This window comes from Prinia subflava, chromosome 11 (assembly GCF_021018805.1).
Source record: "Prinia subflava isolate CZ2003 ecotype Zambia chromosome 11, Cam_Psub_1.2, whole genome shotgun sequence".
Classification (NCBI taxonomy): Eukaryota; Metazoa; Chordata; class Aves; order Passeriformes; family Cisticolidae; genus Prinia; species Prinia subflava.
Window position 1 is genome coordinate 1,766,715 of NC_086257.1, and position 21,520 is coordinate 1,788,234.

The following is a 21,520-nucleotide window of genomic DNA, read 5'->3' on the forward strand; positions in this document are numbered from 1 at the left end:
CTGGGCAGGAGTGATAAGACCCTTTGGAATCTCCTTGATGTGTTACCTAAGAGAGAAAGAGCTGAAAGAGTTTTTCAGTCCATCTTGGCTTCTGTTCTTCAGCTCTGCCCCATCTGAGACACCTACAGCTCAGTACTGCCACTGGCCTGGAGTATCCCTGTTCCCAGATCTCCTGAGTTTTTCTGTCATTTCACCTTGTGTAGCTCCTGAATTGGCTTTCTGTACATTCTAGGGAAGGATTCTTTTGCAATCCCACTCACGATACATGAGTTGATGTTAGAGCAAACTGCCCACCAACTCCCAGTGCCTATTTCTGGCTGGCACGTTCTCCTCTGTAAGAGCAGAGTTAATCTGGAACCAGCCACGTCAGTGGAGCTGTGCTGGGCTCACCTCTGTGCAGAGCCAGCTCCTGAGCTGCCCAGGCAGTCTGTGTGCATCCCTGGCTGTTGGGTGAGTGCATGACTGACAGCAGTGTTCACACCCCACAGCCTGGGTTCTGGCCTTTCCGCTGGGAACAGGAGATTTGGACCCATCTCTGCTTTAATTCTCAGCTTGCGTGAATGGAACAAGCACTGTTTTAAAAGATAAAAGTAATAACAGCAAGCAAAGTTTGTTGAGTGATAGTGATAATTTTTTATCCTTTTGTAATTTAAAAGCAAACCATAAGTTTGTGCTAGCGCTGGGAGTTAATCAATTTTTACCATGCAAATCAGAAAAAAGGAGCATTACAGAAATTAAATTGATAACTTCAGCAGTAAAAATCCAAAGAACAGTTGTAGTACAATGACTGAAACAGGCTTTTAACAGCACAGAGCCCTGGGCCATCTTCTGTGTAACTCACTGACTTGGCTGGGGCTTAACACTGGCAGCCCAAAAGCCAGAATTGCCAACCTGTCGACAGATGATCTCATAAACAGTTTCAGATTGTGTCTTCAGTGGCATGAAAGCTGCTCTTTCTCACCTGAGTATCTGCTTCCTCCCCTTCCCAGCCATCTAGAATTATTTAGATATTGACCTTTTAAAATGTAAAGCTTGTAGATGGAAGAGAAAATTAACTAATGCACTGTAAATTAGACAGTTTGCCAGAATTGGTCTGCACACTGAAAATTAATTTATCCAAAAAATCTAAACTAAGTCCCTGCTTATATAATTAGCATGAAAAATTACTGAATTACAGTGTTGATAGGTATTGTGGAGAGCCTGTGCACCAAAAATGAATGATGGAAATATGCCATAAATAGTAAGAAGTGGAAAATTTGAAGCTATTCTCCACAACTTCCTATAAAACACATGGCCTGAAGCTTGTACTTCTGCTTCTTGGAAACAATTGTGAAACCATAGAGTGAAAGACACAGTGATTGGCTGCATCACTGTGTTGTTCATTCTCCATCATTTAATCACATATGATATCAATAAAAATCAATTTAAGGTAATAAAAATCTATAATACATGAGTGAAATAATTTCTTCAGTAGGTTGTGTAAAATGCACTTAGAGTGACAGAAAAGTGCTACAGGGGAAGCAGATGATGAGAGTAATGACATGAATCTTTTGTGAAGCCTCTCCTTGTGGTGATTTTAAGAGCAGTAATGCCAGGTGCTGTCAGTTCAGGTGCAGGGTCACCCTGGCCCTGCTGAGTCTGTAGGTCTGGGTAACAGACACCCTTCCAAATGATCCTTTCATTCAAGGGGAGGATGAAACACCACTCCAGCCCTTTAGGGAAGGTAAGAGAAGGATAGAGAGAAGGAATGAGCCAACACTCTCCAAGTAAACAGAAAAGCTGGGGCTCGTTCCCTTACGTGTCAGAGCGTTCTGAGCTCAGAGAGGAGAACCTCTCTCTGTGGCTGGCACATCTGGAGGAGAAACCACAGCCAAGTGGCCTCTCCTCTCTTGTGTACAGCCTGCTCAGAGATGCCCTTCAAACCCCAGTGCCAGACAGCTTCACGTGCATGTTTGCTCCAGAGCTGCTGAGTCTCTGTGTGCCCATGTGAAAAATCAGGCTCCATTTCTGGAGAGCTGGAGAAGTTCTGGTTTCAGCTGCTGGGCACAGCCAGGGCTGCTGGTGCAGGACAAGGGGTTGTTAAAAGGTCCCTTGGCCTGGCGGGGTTCTTTGGGGGAGCTGTTTGGGGTCTGGCTGGAGCCAGCCCCCCTCACCCTTCACACTCCTCCAGATCTGCAGGGTCCCTGAATGCACACAGCAACTGGATCCTCTTTGGCAGGAGTTGAACCCTTCTCTTCTCCTCTTACTCTCACGAGTTCCTGGGAGATTTCCCATCTCTCTTGATTTTACTCTGCATTCCATTCCTGCATATTTTTTGCTATGCATCACTTCAGTGTCAGGGACAATAATGAAAGAAGCTGAAACTTGAGTAAATGTTGCATGATCTTGCAAGAAACCATTTCCTATGATTAAACTGGAAAGCATAAAATTGATTATTATTTTTTTTACCATTACACAATCATAGTCAGGGATTAACTGAAACTGGCAGCATTGCTGCTGTAGTCATTTTTTAATGTGGAGGTTACTATAACATGTAACAGAGATGACAAGAAAATTGAAACCATATGATGGTACAGGGAATGTAAATGGCATGTGCAGAATCTCAGTAAATTGGAATGTTATTGCTGAGTTCAGCACAAAGAACTGTTCTGGTCTCCCATCAAAGCTGAATACCTGCCTTTTAGCATCTCTGCTCCATGGAACATTTCAAACCACTAAACACAGGCTGGTTACAGAGCTGTGTGTAAAATATGTTTAACAAAGAACTGTAACATATTAGGTCCCTGACTGGAGGGAGAAGCCTTGGAAATTCTATTTTGTTGGGATTTCTTTATTATGCCATGAATTTACAGACCTTTTATACATCTTAAAAATCAACAATTTAGGAATTCCTTTGGGAATATTTGAAGTCAATGATGTCTATTTCATTTAAAATAAAATATCTATTGGGTCAGACATTGCATGATTTTATTAACATTTGAGTAATAAAGTGCTAGTAAAAACCAGATTATTAATGTCAGATGCACGTGAACCACTGCCCAGGGCCAAAGTTTCAGCTGATCCAGATTTTCGCTGTTATAAATTCTCATTTGCTTTTTTGAGTGGCTGTGTTGGGATTCCTGCAGGCAGGAGCCCCTCCCCTGATGGTCAGGGCAGGTCCCTGCTGTCCTGTGGCCACTCCTGCCCTCAGCTGCCGGAGCTGTGATGGCAAAGCTGCATTGTCTGTGTGTCCTCAGGCTGCTGAAGGTGGTGCTTGCTCTCTCAGTAAGAACACTGAATAATCACATGGGGCATTTACACACTTCCTCCTCCACTATAGCCTGAAAGTCTGTATCTCCAGTTTTGCAAAGTTGGGTGTTTTTTCAGTGGTGCAATCTCAGAACTGCAAAAAATACCTGTGTTTATATTATTTATTAACAGGCAGTAAACTGTTCATTGTACCAGAACATGAATGCTGCTGGTTTGTAGCCCCCTTCCCATGGTTCTCATTCTAAACTGTTTGCCATTGTTTTCTTGTACAGCTTCATCTGTTTAGAGTCCTTCCATTTGGTATCTGTTACACTTAATTTAAGTACCACTGAATTTATTTTCAACTTTCTGCTGTGTGCACTGCATTTGTAATTCTGCTCTTACTTGAAAATGATTGGGGAAAACAGTCTCAGTTGTACTTTATTCCAGTATTGAATTGACATTTTTGATTGCATGTATACTTTGCAAAAATCTCAAGATAATTTTTCTCCTTATTTATTTTCTTATATTGTCCTATGCATGTGCTTGGTGAGCTTTCTTTCAAATAATTTTTACTTTTCTCTTTTGTTTCTCATTTCTTCTCCTCATTTGCCTGAATTCCTGCTTCTCCCCTACTCCCCAACCTCTCCTGGTTGATGCTTATTCTCCCCGGCCTATTCCAGTTCTCTGCCTCTGAAAGCTTCAAAGAATGACAAATCAAGAAGTTTGAAAAAAATCTCTCGGTAAGAATGAAAACAAGGTGACATCCTTTGTTGTCTCTACACCTAGCTCATCTCCAGCTGTAGTCTAGGAGCTGGAATACTTTTGTTTGCTGCTTTTACACTGTGGGGCACTGGGAAAAACTCTACATTTTCTCCCCTAGTGTGTTTAGTTTTATAGTGATGAAAAGTAAATATTTTCACTCAGTAAGACTGAGAGTCAGACAGACAATTCTGCATTTGCTGAGATACTGCTTTGAAATGTCAGAGCCCCATTCTGCTGGGAGTGCAGAGGGGTTTAAACCTCCAGGGGTGAGCTGAGTAAGGTGAGCTTTAGGCTCTTAAAAGGGTACTGGTTTGCTCCTTCAAAGAAGACTCTGACTTAGAACCTGTAAAATCCTTGGCATCTTTTGGAACTGATCCTCTTAGGTTGTTCTGCCAGGAGGCTTCTGGCTGGGCCTGGCTTTACTCAGAGCTCATATTTGTAAGTTGGTACTCAAGAGGTAGAAATGCTGATTACCTCTTTGTAAGCCCCCAAATTCCTGCTTTTTCTTTGCTTTAAATCCCACCTTTCCTGCTCTGTTAGGCTAAGTTAGTTTCTTAGGAGCATATGATGAGTGATCTGGAGCAGGATTTCATCACAGATGGTAAATGGGATGGTTAAACACTTCTGAGAAAGTATAAAGAAGGTATAAGGGTATAAATGTAGCTGTGGGGAGAGATGGCCCTGCCTCAGCCTGGCAGGGATGGGTGTTTCCCAGGGGACTGGATGTTGTTTAAAGCACCAATTGCTGCTGAGGAGTGAGAGATCCTGGCTGCTTTGTGCTGAGCTCCATCCAGCTGTTCCCCAGGCCCCTCTCCAATGCCTGCCAGTGAAACACTGCAGAGCAGGATGAGTGCTCTGGCCTCCCCAGTGGAGTGCTGAGACAAGCACAGAGCTGAGACAGCTCCAGCTCACTCTGTGTCCTCAGTCCTGTTCTGCATGTCTGTATCTTACCAAACAGGAGCTTCTAAAGCAGTGCAGTAGGTTAATTCTGAAATCCTCTCAGTTGTGTGCTGAATGAACACTTGTTTTGTTAGTTTGTCCTGGCTACCTCAGCCAGGTATGTATTATAGGTATAATCACATTATAAGAGAAGCAGCAATTTGCCCTCAAGGCATTTTTCCATACACAGTCATCAGAAATACACTGCCTGTACTGGCCATGCCTTTCATGATGATGTTTTCTCGATGTTTTTAATCTGTTTATAAAGAGTAGGTGTAGCCTTTTTTCAGATTTAGTGAGAGACATGTGAACACAGTGTGTTAAAAGCACCCTTTACGTGTGTAATTATGTGTATTGACACCAGACTGATTAAAATGGGGTGATCCATAAGGAGTAAAAATACACTAGAAATAGAAATGAGTTCAGATTACATTTTTCCAAGTGTTGGTGTGGTGGGGGTTAGGCTGGCAGGGTTTATCTGCCGAGTTCAGTGCTGTGTTGCTGAGTTGCTTTTCCTGCGTTGCAGAGAGTTCATCACGTACATGAAGCGCTCCCGAACCTTCTATGCCTCTATAGCAGAAAGGCTTTGTGATGGGGACCTGGTGATGAGAGACAGCTCGACCTGCTGGAATGGAGAGGATGTCGTGGAAAGGTACAGTTACAACTGAAAATGTGCTCCAATGGTGAAAAGGGTGTCTTCACATCCCTCCGATGGTTCAGCAGCCTTCTGAGATGTTGGTGTGGAGGCTCTATAGGGTGAAAAGACCTTTCCAGTTTCTCAGCTGATTTCTCTGCCCTCTGTATTTTATCAGTGTCTTTCCCATCTCCCTTTAGACTCTAAACTGGAATCTACACTTGCATTTCCACCAGCTAAACTTGTTGCTGTCATTTTTTTCCTCTGTATAACATGAGGCAACATCACCCTGAGGAGACAGGAGATGCTTAGAGCACAACTGTGTCTTTACTACCACTGTCAAGGAATACATCAGTTCTTGCAGTGAGAACTGGTTGGAAGAGTGCCAGTGAATGTTCTCCAAAAATTTCTTCTTGTCAAAGTACAGAAGTTCCATGGGATTGTGTTGGCTTTCATGATGTTTCTTTTTGAAGTGGATTTTGTGGTCTGTAGCAGTTATAAAAGATAAAGTTCTAGCATTCTGTTTGCTTGCTTTAGAACAATTTCCATGGTCACAAGTTGTTTTGTAGGAACTTAGTTAATAATTCCAACATGGAGCAAAGATGTGACACTTACTGTCTGTCCCATTAATGGGAGTTCTGACTCCCACATAGCTCTGTTGAGTTTTCTCATGTGCAGAGAATTTCAGCTTAATTACATCTGAGCTATTTGGAGATAAATACATGTTTAACACATCCAAAAATAACTTTCATATTTCAATATATATTGTCCTTACAAATTAATTGTAGGGCATATGTTTGAAGATTTTGGCAACACAGCAATATTCCAAATATTGATGTACAGTGATTGCAATACTGGTTGAAGTTTTTACTGTAAAAGTAATGGAGAGGAAACAGGAAGAATATCAGTATTTCTAATCAATATCTCCATATCAGAATCTCTTTTGCTTGTGACATCTTGCTAGATACACAGTTAACTTTTAGAACCAACAGCTTTATAGCCAAAAGAAAAACAAGAAAAGCCAAACAAACAAAGCCAAACATTTTCTGTATCAGTTTCCAGTTACTTTTTACTTTTATCTTACTTTTTTAAAAAGAAACCCAAACCACTCAAATTGCTGATATACATGTTTTAGAAAGGCATGAAGGGGAAAGCTGTTGTTACTTTGTCAGTCTGCAACTTTCCCAGAGCTGGAGACACATGAAAAAGTTTGATGTTTGAAAGGGATGGGAAGCAGGGAAAAGTAGCAGAGAAAAGACTAACAAGATCCCTTATGTGTTGAATTACAAAGGCAAAATAAAGGAAAAGGGAAACTTAAACAACCTACCCCCAAAGATGACAGCAGCAAAAAACCCAGCCCCACCACCAAACCTAGGTATATGTCTGTAGTTATCATATTAAATGGGCAAAATGGAAAACAAAAAGGATGTTTAATGTGCTTAATTTTAACACATGTTAAAATTCATGTGTTTAATCAGACAGCTATAGATAGATAAGTAATATAAATATAATGATAAACATTGTACGTTTATGTATTCTGTCCCAATATGGATTGCCTTAGGAGAAGGGCACTTTATGGGCAGCCTGCAGTGCCAGCAGTGCCACACAGCACACACAGCTCTCCTCTTACTGCCACACTCTGCTCCTTTTGTCACCTGTTTTACGGGCTGGGCCTGTCTCTGCTGTCCCCACGTGGGACATAAACCTGTCCTGGTGGTGCCTGAAGATGCATTCCTCTTTGCTCTCCCTCCTCTCCCAGGACATTAGATCTCAGCAGCAGTAAACAGCTCAGAGCTCAAAACAGAGCCTTTTTATTGACTGGATCAGCAAACAGATCACCCCGACGGGTCTGGGGGAGCTCCAGTCAGGGTCACTGGGGCTGTGGGGAGGCACAGCTGCAGTTCCTGTTGCATTTTGTACTGCTGCTGGAAAGCTGAGAATTACTTATGCTCTGTGCTAACTGGCACACCAGCTCTTTAGGAAAAACAAACTCAAGCTTTAAAAACAACTTGACATACAAGTGCAGCCTGAAACAATATGAAATTATTGCTCAGAAATGAGGATCGTGCATTCAGTTGGTAGAGAGGGCACTTGAGGTCTGATAAACAGGACTAGAGTTGTACCTTTTTATTTTAGTTTAGTTTTTTGGATTGGGTTTCATTGTGTTTAAATCATTGTGTTTGCAGAAAAAAGAAGTTTGAGCTTCCAGTGAAATACTCCATAAAAAGAGATTCCCACTGGTTTGGGACTATGCCTGTGGCCTGCTCTTCAGAGAACAGGAAGAGATGGCTTTGCTAGGAATCCTCCAGTGTCAGTTCAGGACAAAATTAGAAACACTTGCACTGGGAGTGCTTTCTTTCTTTTAATTGCTCTTCTGAGCATCTTGTTCCTGAAGCAAGAGTTCACATAAGAAATCATCCGTGCACTAATGAACAGTCTCAGCTTAATGATTGTTGAGCTGTAGCCATTTCTAACTTGGATCCTACACAGAATTGTGGGATCAGAAGATCAACTTTGATTTATTTGGAGTGAAGAAAGAAAAAGATTCTGAAAATCACTTTAGGGAGTTTTGTGTTTGTTGCCTCTCCATTTCAAGAGGCAATTTTCTGAGTTTCCAGATGAAATGGTCTTTTTGCTGATGCCAGTTGGCTTCATCTGAAATATCATTACTGATGGATGAAGGAGAAGGATTCTGCTGGTCAGACACAGCTTTCCATTGCACAGGTGTCTCCCCAGGTGTGCATGGGTGGATTTTAGCCAGAATGGGTTGCTCTGAATGCAGCAGACTTCGAGGTTGGGGTTGCAGAAGCATTTGAGACACGCTGAAGTCCTCATTCTCCTTCCAGCATACCTGCCGTGATTTTATAGTGCTGTGAGGAGCCAACAGGTGTAAATACTCACTCCCATCCCTGCAGGGTACAGGTTTGATGTGTAATACCCTGATTTGGTGGGGGAGAGGGGAGGAGATATTTTACAACAACTGGAGTTTTTCCACTTGGAGTCCCCTTTTCAGGAAACTTCAGCTGTAGGGTTAAAAACCTGGACATGTAAATGGTTTTAAGCCAGGTTACCTGGAACAGAAAGGAAGGATGTTTTGTGACAGTAGGGTCCCTCATCTCTTTTCCTTCCTTTGTTCCTTAATTTGTTTTTGTTGGGGTTTTGTGCTGAGTGGGGGAATTGGGGGACACCTGTCCATGAGCTTGAACAGATCATGCCATGGGTTGTTGGGCTCTCAGGGCCTGTGGGAGCTGGCTGAGAAGGGAGTGGCAAATCACAGTGACTGTTTCTCAAAATGTGTTCCTTTAGAGACTCACAGTTTTTATGAGTTTAGCACTTCCATTGTCTCCTTTTGAATTTCCTTAGGCTCTAGCAAGCAGCCATCTGGATATGGAAAACAGAGACAGTCATTTAGCCTTAGCATACTTAAAGCAGGTCCAACTCCTGTTGTTCTCATGCCATCAGTGTAAACAATTTCTAGAGATATTCTTGTGACTGTAAACTGCAAAATGCCATCTCTCTTTTTGCAGTATTTTTCAGGTTTCAGGGTATTTTCCAGGACTTGGGATGTTTTGTTGGGTTTTGTTCCTTTCTTCCTCACTCCAAATTTCAAAAAGTTCAAGGCATGTCTTCACTGTGACCCATGCTGGACAAAAAGGTGTGAAGGGAAGTGACAGAAGTCAGTGATGTTTGTACATGGGATCTAACCTACAGGTACTTGTGTCAGACTGGCTGGATTTCATCTTTGTAAGATGAACTGATAAGTCTGTATGCTTAAGAGCTTTATTTTTGTTGGTGGTGATGTGGGCTTTGTTTGTTTGTTTCATGTTTTTAAAATTACAGTTGTCAAAGACAATTTTAAGGATTTCAGTCCTGGAAACTATCAACAGATTGATCTCAGTGTAGGCATTTCATTAAATGTAATTATGTGCCAGCTCTTGGGAGAAAATTTAACCCCAGGCAGGAGCAATGTGTTGAATTACCCAGCTCCAGATGAGGAGCCAGTGTGAGTCAGGAGACAAGTTTTGTATGAAGGTACAGAGAGAGCCAGGAGCAGGCTGGGGGTTCTTCACGTGGCACAAAAAGAGCACAGGAGGCCTGGTTGAAGGCATGAGGAGCTCACCCAAGGCCTTTTGGGGAAATTTGAGAGAAGGATTTGTGTCCTCCTGGCCTGGAGTGCTGAGGAGTTTGGGTGACAGGTCCTGGTGGGCACAGGAGGTCTGGGTGCTCAGGCTGGGTCTGGGGTCACCCAGGAACTCTGCTGGCAGCTCCACCAAACGTGTTCCAGCCAGCCTCGAGGGGGAGCACAGAATTAACTTCCAATACCTTGGGGCTTCTCTCTAAAGATGGGGTTTTCCCACTTCTTGTTTCCAAATTGCATTCTAGGTTGTATTGTGTCCATGGTCTAGGTACAAATCACTCTGATTTAGTGAGTGCACTTCTCTGGAATGACCCACGGAGTCCGTCCCCACGGCCACTGCTGGTTAGGAAGGACCTGATGGTTGGGAGCAGTGCTCCTGCTCTGAAATCACTGTCATCTTCCTTGCAGTGATGGACTTTTTTCTTTTTAGGTAATATTGATACTGTGATGTGTCCAGGCAGTTGAAATGGATGGGTTAGGTCAGCAGTTGAAAACTGTTTCTGTAAATGCAAATAGACATTTGACTTGCAAAGTCATTTTTTTGACACTGCAGCATTCAACATTCCCTTTCAGGTTGAGGGACTTGAATACAAATAATTAATTCTCGATTTCAGAGTTTCTTGGGGGAACCTCTGGATTTGGGATCTACACAATATCTACTTTACTCCATTGCTCAGAATTTATGGAAGAATAAATCTTGTCATCCAGTCACCAGCTTGCTCCAATGGGACAGGGGTTTTTTGGATGCAATGTAACAGGGACTAATTTGATACTATCATAGTATCTCTTTTATTTTGGCAAATTAGGGATATTTTTTATTCAATAACGAGTGATGGGCAGGTACTCTTTCTTTTGCTTTTTTTTATATTCAGGAGGAAAGAGCAGCCCTTATTTAGTCAGAAAACTGAAACTTTCCAATTAAAACACTACAGTAATGATACAGTGGTGCTCCAATAGTTGAAACTCCTCTAACATAAACAATCCAGACATGGTTAAAGTCTGTGGAAAATCTCCAAGATAAAGTTAATTTTCTTATGCAGAGTCCAACAGAGTGACTTTCCTCTTAGGAAAGGTCACACTCAAAGTGCTATTGAAAGGATAGAAAGTAAAAGTCTTATCTGCCCCTTCAGTCTGCCTTAGCCAATGATTTTTCCTGGAGGGAAGTAAAATTCATTTTCTTTCATTTGCAGTGGGTGTGCAATACAGCAATATAAACAAGAAGGATTAATCCTATCAAAGCCTGGAGATATTGGACTGAAAATGTATTCTTCGGAATCTCAGTTAAATGAGATATCACTAAGAGTGTTTTTAATACTGATACACCTAATCCTTTCTCCTAAAACTCCAGGGTAGGGTTGGAAGTGTGGTGCTTTTGTCTGTTGGATGAAAAGGATTCCCATATGATGTTTGGATTTTGGTATTTTTCAGAACATTGAATTTTTGACATTATTTTAAGTTGAAATTGGTGAGTTAAAAGTAACAGTGTATTTTTAAAAAGTAGTTGGAAGTGATTTTTCTCATTTTCCATTCTTCGTCCTATGTCCCAGCAGTGATGAAAACAGCATTTGTAGGCTCTATGGAATGAGCAGGTCAGTGGGGAAAAAAAAAATGCATTAAATTCTCTGGACTTTGAAGCAGGAATCCATCAGTGTTTTAACACACCCAATCAAATAATAAATTCTACATTTTTCAAACAGAAGGAATTATGTGAGGAAGATGTTGCTGAGATAAAACCTGTAGTTGCTTAAATGCAAATCTTTTAATGGAAATGCAGAAAAATCTCTGCATAGTTCTCCGGCCTTCCTCCCACCTTGGTGCCTTGTTCAGAGGAATCTCTCTCTGTGTGAAATAATTTAGATATATGTTGAAAAAATATTATATATATATGGCAGTTTGATGCAGGTTTTACTGTGCTAGTAGGATGATCTTGCTGTAAATTGTCATGAAGTGAAATTAGGCCTTGGGGCTGATTTTATTTCTGTTACAGGTACTTGATATCTAAAGAGTGGAGGAGCAATCTGTTTCTGCTACTTTTCAAGCCTAAGTGCCACAAGACACAAAATAATCTCCTTTTTGCTGGTCTGTATTCCTTGTTTGGGCTTGGGGTAGGTGCTGGCAAAATATTTTTGGTCTGGTGTGATGAGTGTGTGGTTTAACACATCCAGCTGCAGCCAGCATCTTAAAGAAGTGCTGTGGCAGGGAGGGGTAGACTGCAGAGCTGGAGCTGTAGTCAGGGAGAGGCATTTTTATTTTATTGGACTGGTTTTCACTGGAAAAATGTTGATTCTTCAAAATGGGGGGAAAAAATAATCTGGATTCTGGCTTGGAGGGCTGAAGAGTGTCCCAGATTGCCAAGAAAACCTGTTGTGCTGTGGGGAGATTGTCACTGTGCTGCTGGAGCTGCTCAGGTGTGAGGGATAAAAAGAGGGATCAGCCATTGCCACCCTGCTGAAGGGGCACAGAAGGAGCTCTGCATGTGGGGCTGGCGTTTGTATTTCAGGGAAATGGTTTGTCCCTCCCCAGAGACCCCTGGAGCCTGTATCCGTGTAGTTTAACCCTTCCTCCCCTTTCTGACCCTTTGGCTGAATTCCAGTTATCTCTCCTTAGCAGAAGCCTAGATAAGGCCCTGTTCTTCCTCATTCGTTCTCTTTCCCCCCTGGAAACCACTGGAATAAACGTCTTGAACGACATCTGGGGGTCAGAGCCTCTTTTGGAATCCTTTGCCCTCTCCCTGAAATATTCCTCCAAAGCCTTCTAGGATCTGAGCTAGCACAGGAACTTTGGGGGGCTGCAGGGGGGATATTTCAGCTGGCTGGGCTGTAAATCTCACCTGTACCAAGTGAGGCTGTGGAGAGGACTGAGCTCACTGTCCTGTGTGAAAGGCTTTGTGCTTTCCCAGCACACACAGGTACACCTCTGAAATGCTGATATTTTGGCAGAATGAACCCCACACTGCTGCCTCTTCCCAGCCCCAAATTGACCTCCCAGCAATGGGGTTGTCTCAGTGTGTTTGCTGGCTCCAGCAGCATTCAGAGCCATCCCTGTGCTTAGAGGCAGATTTGCCCAGGTCAGATGAGTAGACATAAAGACAGCTTGACAAACGTTAAGTATCATTTAAAAGTAGTTAATTTATACATTTTTTATCCCAAGCCTCTCCATATGATTGATCAAACCCCTCTGGCTGGAGCTGTCCCTGCCTGGTGTGTACTCCAGTGACCTCCCCAGCACTGCTTTTAGAAGAGAGGGGCTCTTCTGTGCTGGGACTTGGTGCTTTACACACAGGCACAGACAGAGCCCATGGGAATACAGAAAAAGGAGCTGTGGTGGAAGCTTTGCCTTGCTCAGCTGATGAGGCAGACCTGAGCCTCCCCTGCTCTGTCCACAGTCTCTTGCCAGCTCAGCTGAATGCTGAGGGTAACTGTGATTATGTTTTCAATGGTGCTGCCAGAGATCTTGACCAAATAAGATCTGTTAATAACCCATTAGCCCTTTACACTGATCAGTTAAAAGACAGAAATGGCACCCAACTTGTCAAAGTGATTGCTGCAAGTATTTCACAACTTAATAACTGTCTGGCTCATCTCTGTTACTCAGAATAAAATAAAAATTAAAAATGTCTGAAATTACCAACACCATTTTTTCCAGGTACTAGATTCAAATTAATTTCTTAGAATGTTTAACTAGGGAATATTACATCTTTCTCAGTTCTCTGCTGCGCTTACTTTCTTTTTGACCTGGATTTGTTTCTCTGTGTCTTTGCTTTTCTTGGTGTAGAAATAATTCTGTTTGTAGAGGTGTTCCTGGCAGCCCTGCTCACTTGAGCTTTGATTTGATTAGAGAGGGGGGGACATGGGGTCTGCAAACATCTTGGTGTCTTTATTGGCAGCACTTATTGTAGAAACATTTGAAATGCTCTTGAAAGCCGTGCTGGTGCTGGAAAAGCAAATTTGAGCAGGATGAAAACTGTTCAAAGCTGTCTTTGAAAACCAACAAAACCCCCAACTATCCTATTTTCTAGGCCAAAAGGCAGCACATGAGCTTTCCTGAATATGAAAGAATTCTCTAGCCTGTTGGTAAATTTATTTCATTCTTTGAGCAGAATGTTGTCAAGTAATTATGTGTAGAAGAGTTTATTGCTTTGTAAACTCTTCTGACATGAATGCTATCCTTTAATTAGAATAAATACAATTAAACATTGAAGTGCATGTTTGATGAATGTGAAAAAATCAGAAGTCTTTTTTTAATGAGAATTGGTCCAATACTGCAGATAGTTTAGGAGGCTCTGACGAACTTCATGACCTGAAGAAACAGAGTTGGTGATAAAGACCCATTTATGACTCGCTTGTGATCTCTTACTTATTGCAATAATGCAATTTCAAAGCATATTTTAAATAAAAATCAATAGTTGAGAGTGAATTGTTAAAACTCCCAACTGAACTGAGCACTTAACATTGTCATTCAGTTCACAGATTCACCCTTGGACAAATTAGTTCTGCAGTGAATAACAGAATGTGGCAGTGGTCTGGACTGTGACCTCATAATTTTCCCAGGGTCATTGTCCAGATAATAATTTATTTATAAACACATTTATTTACAGATAATATTTATCTATAAATATTCAGTTATTATTTCTGTTCATACCCAGGACTTGGCAGTTTACTTCCACTGAAGAATTTGGGGCATGATTCAAACAATATGTTTGTGGAAACTTAAAGTAAAAAAGGCAAATCATCACTTCTGGTTTTGATAAATACACTATTTCTACATACAGAATTTTAAAGCAAGTTTTGTATTCCTTGCCCAGCTGTGGGAGTCCTTTCAAATTCCTTGTACTAAACTTCTCAGGACAAACACTGTAAATTAACTTGAAAAACACAATGTTCAGTGTTAACCTCTAACCTTGGCAGGCTCTTTGTCTAAAATCAGAATTTCACCTGGTTTACTTCAGGAACATGAGATAGACTTGAGTTTCGAGACTCAGGATCCACAGGGTTATTCTAAGGAAATGCATTTAAAGTGTTCTCCCTGAAGTACTAAGGAAATTCAGTGTATGTGTTGTGATTTTGAGTACATGTCAGGAGATTGAATTTCACTAAGGAAAACCAACAGACCTTCCAGTATCTTCAATGTCTGTGGTTGATTCGTGATTGTGGAGTCTTCATTAGCTAACTGGAAAATGCTTTGGCTAAAGCATGACAAGAAGTGACACACTGCTGCAAAAGCACCTGGGGCCAAACCAAACCAGCTGCAGTTTTATTTTCTGTTTTTGCAGAGGCAGGACAGCCGAGCACAGTTGGTGGGATGTAGCACACTGCCTTGGTTACTGCAGTATTTGTCATAGCTCCTCAACCTTCTACCAAAGTGAGGAAAAGAGCTGCCACCAAAACCTTAACAGACCCAAAGGTTTAAAAAAGGAACACCTGGAATCTCCTGGTGCTCCAGTCACAGCTTCTCTTTTAGCTCAATTTGCAATACCTGGAATACAGAACTGGCATCCTTTAAGCTGTTTAAATTTGAATTGAGCTGTGCCATTTTAAACCAGAAACAGATTTGATCCATGATAATTGATGGCTTCTTGTGGCCACATCCCTTGGGGACAGACTGCTCTGTGGGAAGCCTTGGCTGGCTGCACTACCTGGGAACACTTTCTGTCTGGAAAGCCTTTTCAATAGATTTCAAAATACAATAGTATGCTCTAAAATTCTAAGTGAAGTGCTACAGACTAAATGTCTTCTTCAAAACCCTCTGCTGATTCCTTGCCTGTTGCCTTGGCTTAGCTCTGTGTTATTCACTGGGTAATGCAGCAAAAAGCTGAGTATGATCTAACTTTTAATTTTAAAGCAAATTTGGGTAACTGCCTGTGAGAGTTTTCATCAGAATGGGAGGTGAGATAGAAGCAAACCGAGCAGAATGGACTTTTCTGTGTAGTGTTACCATAGCAGGGATGGTTTTACAAAAGTTCAATTCTGTTTAAGCACATCTGTTTCCCTGGCATGGCTGGCTCCCCGTAGGATACTCAGACACCTTGTCTGCTTTTATTGAAGGTAGAGCCTGGGTGGGTTTATTTGCAGCTGGACTGGAAGGAGGAAGGATTGAGGTCTTTGCTGTGCGGTGTCAGCTCACCCAAGATGTTTGAGTGGGTATTACAAACCTTTCTCTTCAAGGAGAACTTAACTACAGGGAAAAGACAATAAAAGGAAAGTTGTGATTCAGAGGTTTGTACAGCAAATTAAGAGTGAAGATCATGGGGAACAGCAAAGCCTGTGCTGTGCTGAGTGTGGCTCTGCCTGGCAGCCTGGCAGAACATCTCCATGGTCTGGGTGTGAGGCTCAGCCCAGCAATCCCTCCAAGAGTTTGTTAGGCTGCATTGCACTCTGCAATGTTGTTTGGAGCACGACTCAAACGTGCAAAAAGGAGCTGGAGCTGGCCCCACATCTGCAGAAAACACAGGGCACATGTCAGAGTCATGTTGCTCAGAACTGGCAGGAGTCAAGAGCTGGGGAACCCAAAGGCAGGGTTTGATAACCTGAAGTGACATTGCTGTGAAATGGCAGTGGTGTCCTGTCACTGCTGTTTTGGGGTTGAGAAGTTGAATTCTCTTCTTGCTGCAAAGTACATGAGCTCTGCTGGGACTCTGCAAAGGTGTAAGTGTGTAACTGCTGTCTGTGGTGTCAGACAGGCAGAGTTGGAGAAAACCAGACCTTTTCAGGGAACAGATTGCCCTTATGCTTGGGGATGTTTGCTTCCTAGCATGGTAATTCCAGAAGCACAGCCCTCCTGAAAGGCTGAGTGGCAGCAGTCCATGAGACAGAAACAGCAAAGTGCTCTCTTAACTGGAGGAATGGATTCTTCTGTCAGTGAGAGTCTGCAAAGACTGATCTTTCTAAGCCTGATGTGTAAGTTCTATTTCAGTTTTGGGTGACCCCTAACAACCTCTGATTGCTTTGGGGAAGGGAATTACTCCCCGTCCTGCCCTAAACATCTGCCAGGAGCAGGCCAGGGTGCATTGCAAGTGAAAACTGCACATTCTTGTGAGGAACCAGCGTGTTCCTGTTGGTGCCAGCCCCAGCTGCTCCCGGGGCCCTTCCAGCTGAGCATTCCTGAGAGGAGGGGCCCATGGAACCCTGGCTGTGCCACAGAGTTCAGAATGCCCCCCCTGTGCCTGCCTGGCACCCACTGGCCAGTGCTGCCTCCTCAGCACCTGCACAGGAGTTGGGGATATAGAAAGCAGAGTTCGCTGATGGAAGTAAGTATTTAAAACTTCCTGCTGGACTAATTTCAGCTATGTGGAACTAATGGAGCTTTTGCTGATCAGAACCACAGAAAAAATGCTTTTCTGGCTGATTCTGTAGGGCTGGTCTGGCTCACATTTTTCTTCTTGAAGATGAAGAACTACTCAAGAGATTTTTAATTTTTTTTTTTTTTTTTTACATTCAATAACTAGACTCTTACAATTGAGAATTCAGGTTTAATTACAAACTGTATTGGGCTGTTAGCTGTGTTTTAATCCCTTCCATTTTAATTCCTGGAAATCCATTTAATAATGTATTCTCTTGAGTTTCTTTGTTATTCTTTTATTAGCAATGAGTTCTGTCTGGAAAGCCTTTTCAATAGATTTCAAAATACAATGGTATGGTCTAAAATTCCAAGTGAAGTGCTACAGACTAAATGTCTTCTCCAAAACCCTCTGCTGATTCCTTGCCCATTGCCTTGGCTTAGCTCAGTGTTATTCACTGGGTAACGCAGCAAAAAGTTGAGTGTGATCTAACATTCAGTACTTTCAATTTTAAAGCAAATTTGGGTAACTGCCTGTGAGAGTTTTCATCAGAATGTACAGTCAGATAGCCTGGGCTGGATGGAGAGCTGCTGTGGGTTTTTTCCGTGGCTCTGCCCCAAAGTTCAGAGAAAATGATGCTGAGGTTCTGTCAGCCCCATGGGTCGTGCTGCTGGGTGTGCAGCCACATCACGAGCATGTCCATCACTCCCTGCTCCAGGGCCAGAGTGTGTCAGCTGCCATGGGATTCATTGCACAGGGCACCAAAGGAAAGTGAAAACAAAACCATAAAACCATGAAGAAGGTAGAAGCATTATTGAAAAAAGGTAGAAAACACAGTGGAGATGGATATGTTTGTGCCTGAATGTTCTTCCTGGGGCTGAGCTGCTTCCTCTGCAAGTGCAGGGCTGCTGAATCAGATCCTCTTCTGCTGCCACCAGAGGCCTTGGGGTATGGAATTTTAGTTCCTGGCTCTTTGCTGCTCGACAGAACACTTGGAAAACTTTTCCAGCCCCTCCTGAGTGGCCTCCCCTTCCAGCATTCCCTGATAGCATCCCGTTTGTTCCCCTGGGGCACTTGTTGGCTGTGGTGTCACTGGGTCAGCCCAGCCGGACTGCCAGGAAGAAAACTGCAGCTGCTGGAGTGCTGGGAAACTCTGGGAGCTGCTGTGGAGCTGCCCATGGTGCAGCTGGGAGGAGCTGACCCTCACTGAAACTGAGTGCACCAACAGGGAAACATTTGGGTTTCTCCACTGCCATAGCAGTGCTCAGAGCGTTCTGTGAGATAATGGTGAGTGGTGGTGGGTGAGCACTGGAGCCCTCCTCACACCTCTGGAGTGCAGGTGTTGTGGATGTTCCATCCTCTGAGGCAGTGGGTTCAGTGTTTTACAGCCTTTCATAACTCGTGCTGGAATTAGCACTGAGCACAGCTGATGCCATACCTAAAAGTTAAATGTGAACTGAATTACATTGAAGAGATGTAGAACCAAAGAAAAATAGAAACTGATGTAATGCGCATTTTTCTACATATACATTAAATACATCTGAATCAGGCAAGGTCTTTGGAAAATTAACTATCTGGAGAATTCCAAGTGCATTTATTTAGTCAATTTTATGGAATGACCACACACTGAGATTTGGCAAAGGACCTAAACCGTCTTATTGCCTGCAAAGAACTGCTGATTGCAAGCAGACTTGGAACATAATGAAGTTCCTTTTTAATAGGAAGGGGTATTTTGAGTTGCATCTTCACAGGCTGATGAGAATTATTTACAGAGTTAATAGAAGTTCTCTATATAAGGGTCTGTGTTAGGTAATAGAACTTGATCCAGCTTAAAAATAAGACCGTATTCAGTTTGTATGACAACTTGTGTGTGTGTGGTTTCTAAGTATTTGCAGAAAATTCTGTGTGTAAACCAGAGCTTTTTAATTAATCAAGATTCTCACATTGTATTAATAATACTTCTCTCAGCTTTTCTGTGTGGCAGAGTTAATAGCTATTAAGTGTGAGTTGTTCCCAAAGTAGCAATGTGTGTGAATGTGTGTGTCAGTGCTGGATGCTGTTCGCTGTCCATTCATAAAACATCTCAAGTAGTTCAGGTCACTGGTTGTAAGAACAGTGGCAAAAGGCTTTATTTAAATAATCTAGGTCAACCTTTTAGATTATTAAAGTGTTTTTTTAAAAGTGATTGCATACTAAACATACCTTAATTTATCAACAATGCCATGGAAAAACAAGATATGCGTGGTTATTGGATACCCTCTCATTGTAAATCTTCAGTTTCTAAAAAAACATCCATAGAATTTACTTCCATCACCCTTTTTGCAATAAGATCTGTTAAGCAGCAGTAAGATTTCAACCCAGGCTTGATCTGGGGTAACTCAGACAGGTTTTGGGGAAGGCTGTTCCAGTGTTCCCTAACCAGAGTTTTTGGGAGCCACTGTAGTCTCTGGCACTTCAGCTGCTGCAGCCTCTGTGTCAGTGGAGCTGCACCATCTCATACCAGCAGAAAATGGGATTCTTTCAGTACCTGATTGTTGTTATGTAGAAGCTGTTGGTTTTGACAGGTGTTGTTTTAGTTTCCTTTCTACCTGAAAGTATTCAAAGATCTGTGCTTCACTACAAACTAATGCCATAGGCTGCTTCATTGTAACTAAGCATGAAGAGGTTCAGAAATTAAACTAAGACTCTAAATTTTTATTTTAGCTTATTTTCCAGTATCTAACTGAAAAAAAAATAGAATAATCGAAGATTTTTCTTTGCAATTCATTCTTCCTAAACCTTGGAGTCAGAGTTCTAAATCTTTGCAGAATTCTGGTTTGACTTTGTGTCATCTTATAATGGCAGTTTCTGAATTTCCTGCCTCTGTTCATAAACAAGAGGAACCCAGAAAAAAGCAGCATGGGTGCTTTTTAGATCAAGTTATACCTCTGGAATGATAGCTGAAAAGAATAATGAGGTGTGTCTTCACTTTCTCAGCCCTCCTAGCACGCAGAACAAAGTTGCTAGGAAAGTTTTGGCTCTGCTGTAATTAACTGAACAATTCACCAGTGTGCTGGTGAATGCCTGATGTCTGACAGTTCCTGTCTGGAGCTCTGCTTCCTCCAGTTGTGAGCTTTGGGGAAGGTGAAATTTCTTCTAAACAGCAGCATCTTGGTGTTTCCTGCAGTTCATGGGAATGGAGTTGAATCCCTCAGAACCTTTTCCAAACCTGGGGCCAGGATTGTGCAGGTTGGTAGCAGCTGCAGATGAAATTCCTTTCTGCAGCTGAAGCGTTTGGGGTTTGAGCAGCAGGTGAGGCCAGAGGTTGTGTTCTCACTGGGGCTGGAATGATCATCTTTTGGGTGAAAGGACATGTCTGGCAGGGCAGCATTTACTGGGCTCGTGTTGAGGCTCTCATCTTCACAGGCTGTGTCCTCACCAGTGTTTACTGCTGTGGTTTTAACTAGCTTTGGCTTTTAGAGCCACCTCAGTCTGTGCTTTCTTGCTGCTGCATTTATTTCTGAAATATGATGAAATTGCTGGGGCATCTCTCTCTAGAAATAACTTGGGTGCATAAAACCAAAAGAAAACAAACAAAAAGCCCCTAAGCTCTCTTGATGGATCAATAATGTGTCATTACTGCTGGTTTCCTCTTCTTAAAAATCATTTTGTCTGATGGAACAAACTGGAAGTGTCAGGGCTGGCACACAAGGTAAAAACCTATCTTAATAACAGAATAATGGAAATAATAGAACCATTCATGATAATCTGTAGTAAAAAATTGCCTGAGTCTGATTTATTAGGTATCGTCAACACATATGCAGCAGGAGCATGTGTGAATCCACAGCCTGGTCCTGAGGCTGCTGAGTGCAGTAGTTACAAGTGCTGTAATTAATGGGGGACAGTGCTGAACCCAGCTAGGGACATGGGTATGGTCAGTGGCAATCAAACAAACTGGGAACAGAGCAGGAAGGTCCCTGAAGGCTCCATGTGTTCCATGGAGGTGGAGAAAACAGAGCAGAAACGTGGCAGAGCAGCAGGCATGGCCAGGGGAGTGGGAACTGCAGAGCTGGGAGGAAGGCAGTGCACATTAGAGCTCCAGTTGTCTGCAATGAAGCTTGGGGACGTGTGGATAAAGTTGGTGATGGTCCTCTGTGCGAGAGAAAATAGTGCAGAGAGGCTTTAATGGGCCCAGGGTGAAACTCAGTGAGTGGGACAGTCAGGAGGTGAGCTCTGGCTGAATTTGGACTGGGGACACTGGGGGAGCATGGCTTGGGCAGCTGAACACAGGGAGGGCACTGGGGGCTCTGACTGCTCTCTCTGGAGGCCTCACCAGAGGGAGGGAGGGAGTTATTTCAGTGAGAAGAGTTATTTCAGTGTAAAAGATTGTTGGCAAAGGCATGGAAGTGGGTGTAAACTGTAGAGTGAGAAATGGAGGCTGGAATCAGATGTGAGTCTGCTGGAGAACTGAACTGCTGGAACAGTTTGTTAAGAGGAGTAGGGAGGGTCAACTAACCCATCTTGTTTTAATATGAACTATTTTAAGCATGACTAAAGCTTA

At 42.6% G+C, this 21,520-nt stretch overlaps 1 protein-coding gene across 1 annotated transcript in view; it reads left to right on the forward strand.

Annotated features, from left to right (window-relative positions):
• LOC134555926 (glypican-5-like) overlaps nucleotides 1–21,520 on the forward strand; it is a 339,079-nt gene that overhangs the window by 115,068 nt on the left and 202,491 nt on the right. The window contains exon 5 of the mRNA XM_063407996.1: nucleotides 5,459–5,584. Coding sequence (XP_063264066.1) covers nucleotides 5,459–5,584 — 126 coding nt within the window. The remainder of the gene's footprint in view (nucleotides 1–5,458; nucleotides 5,585–21,520) is intronic.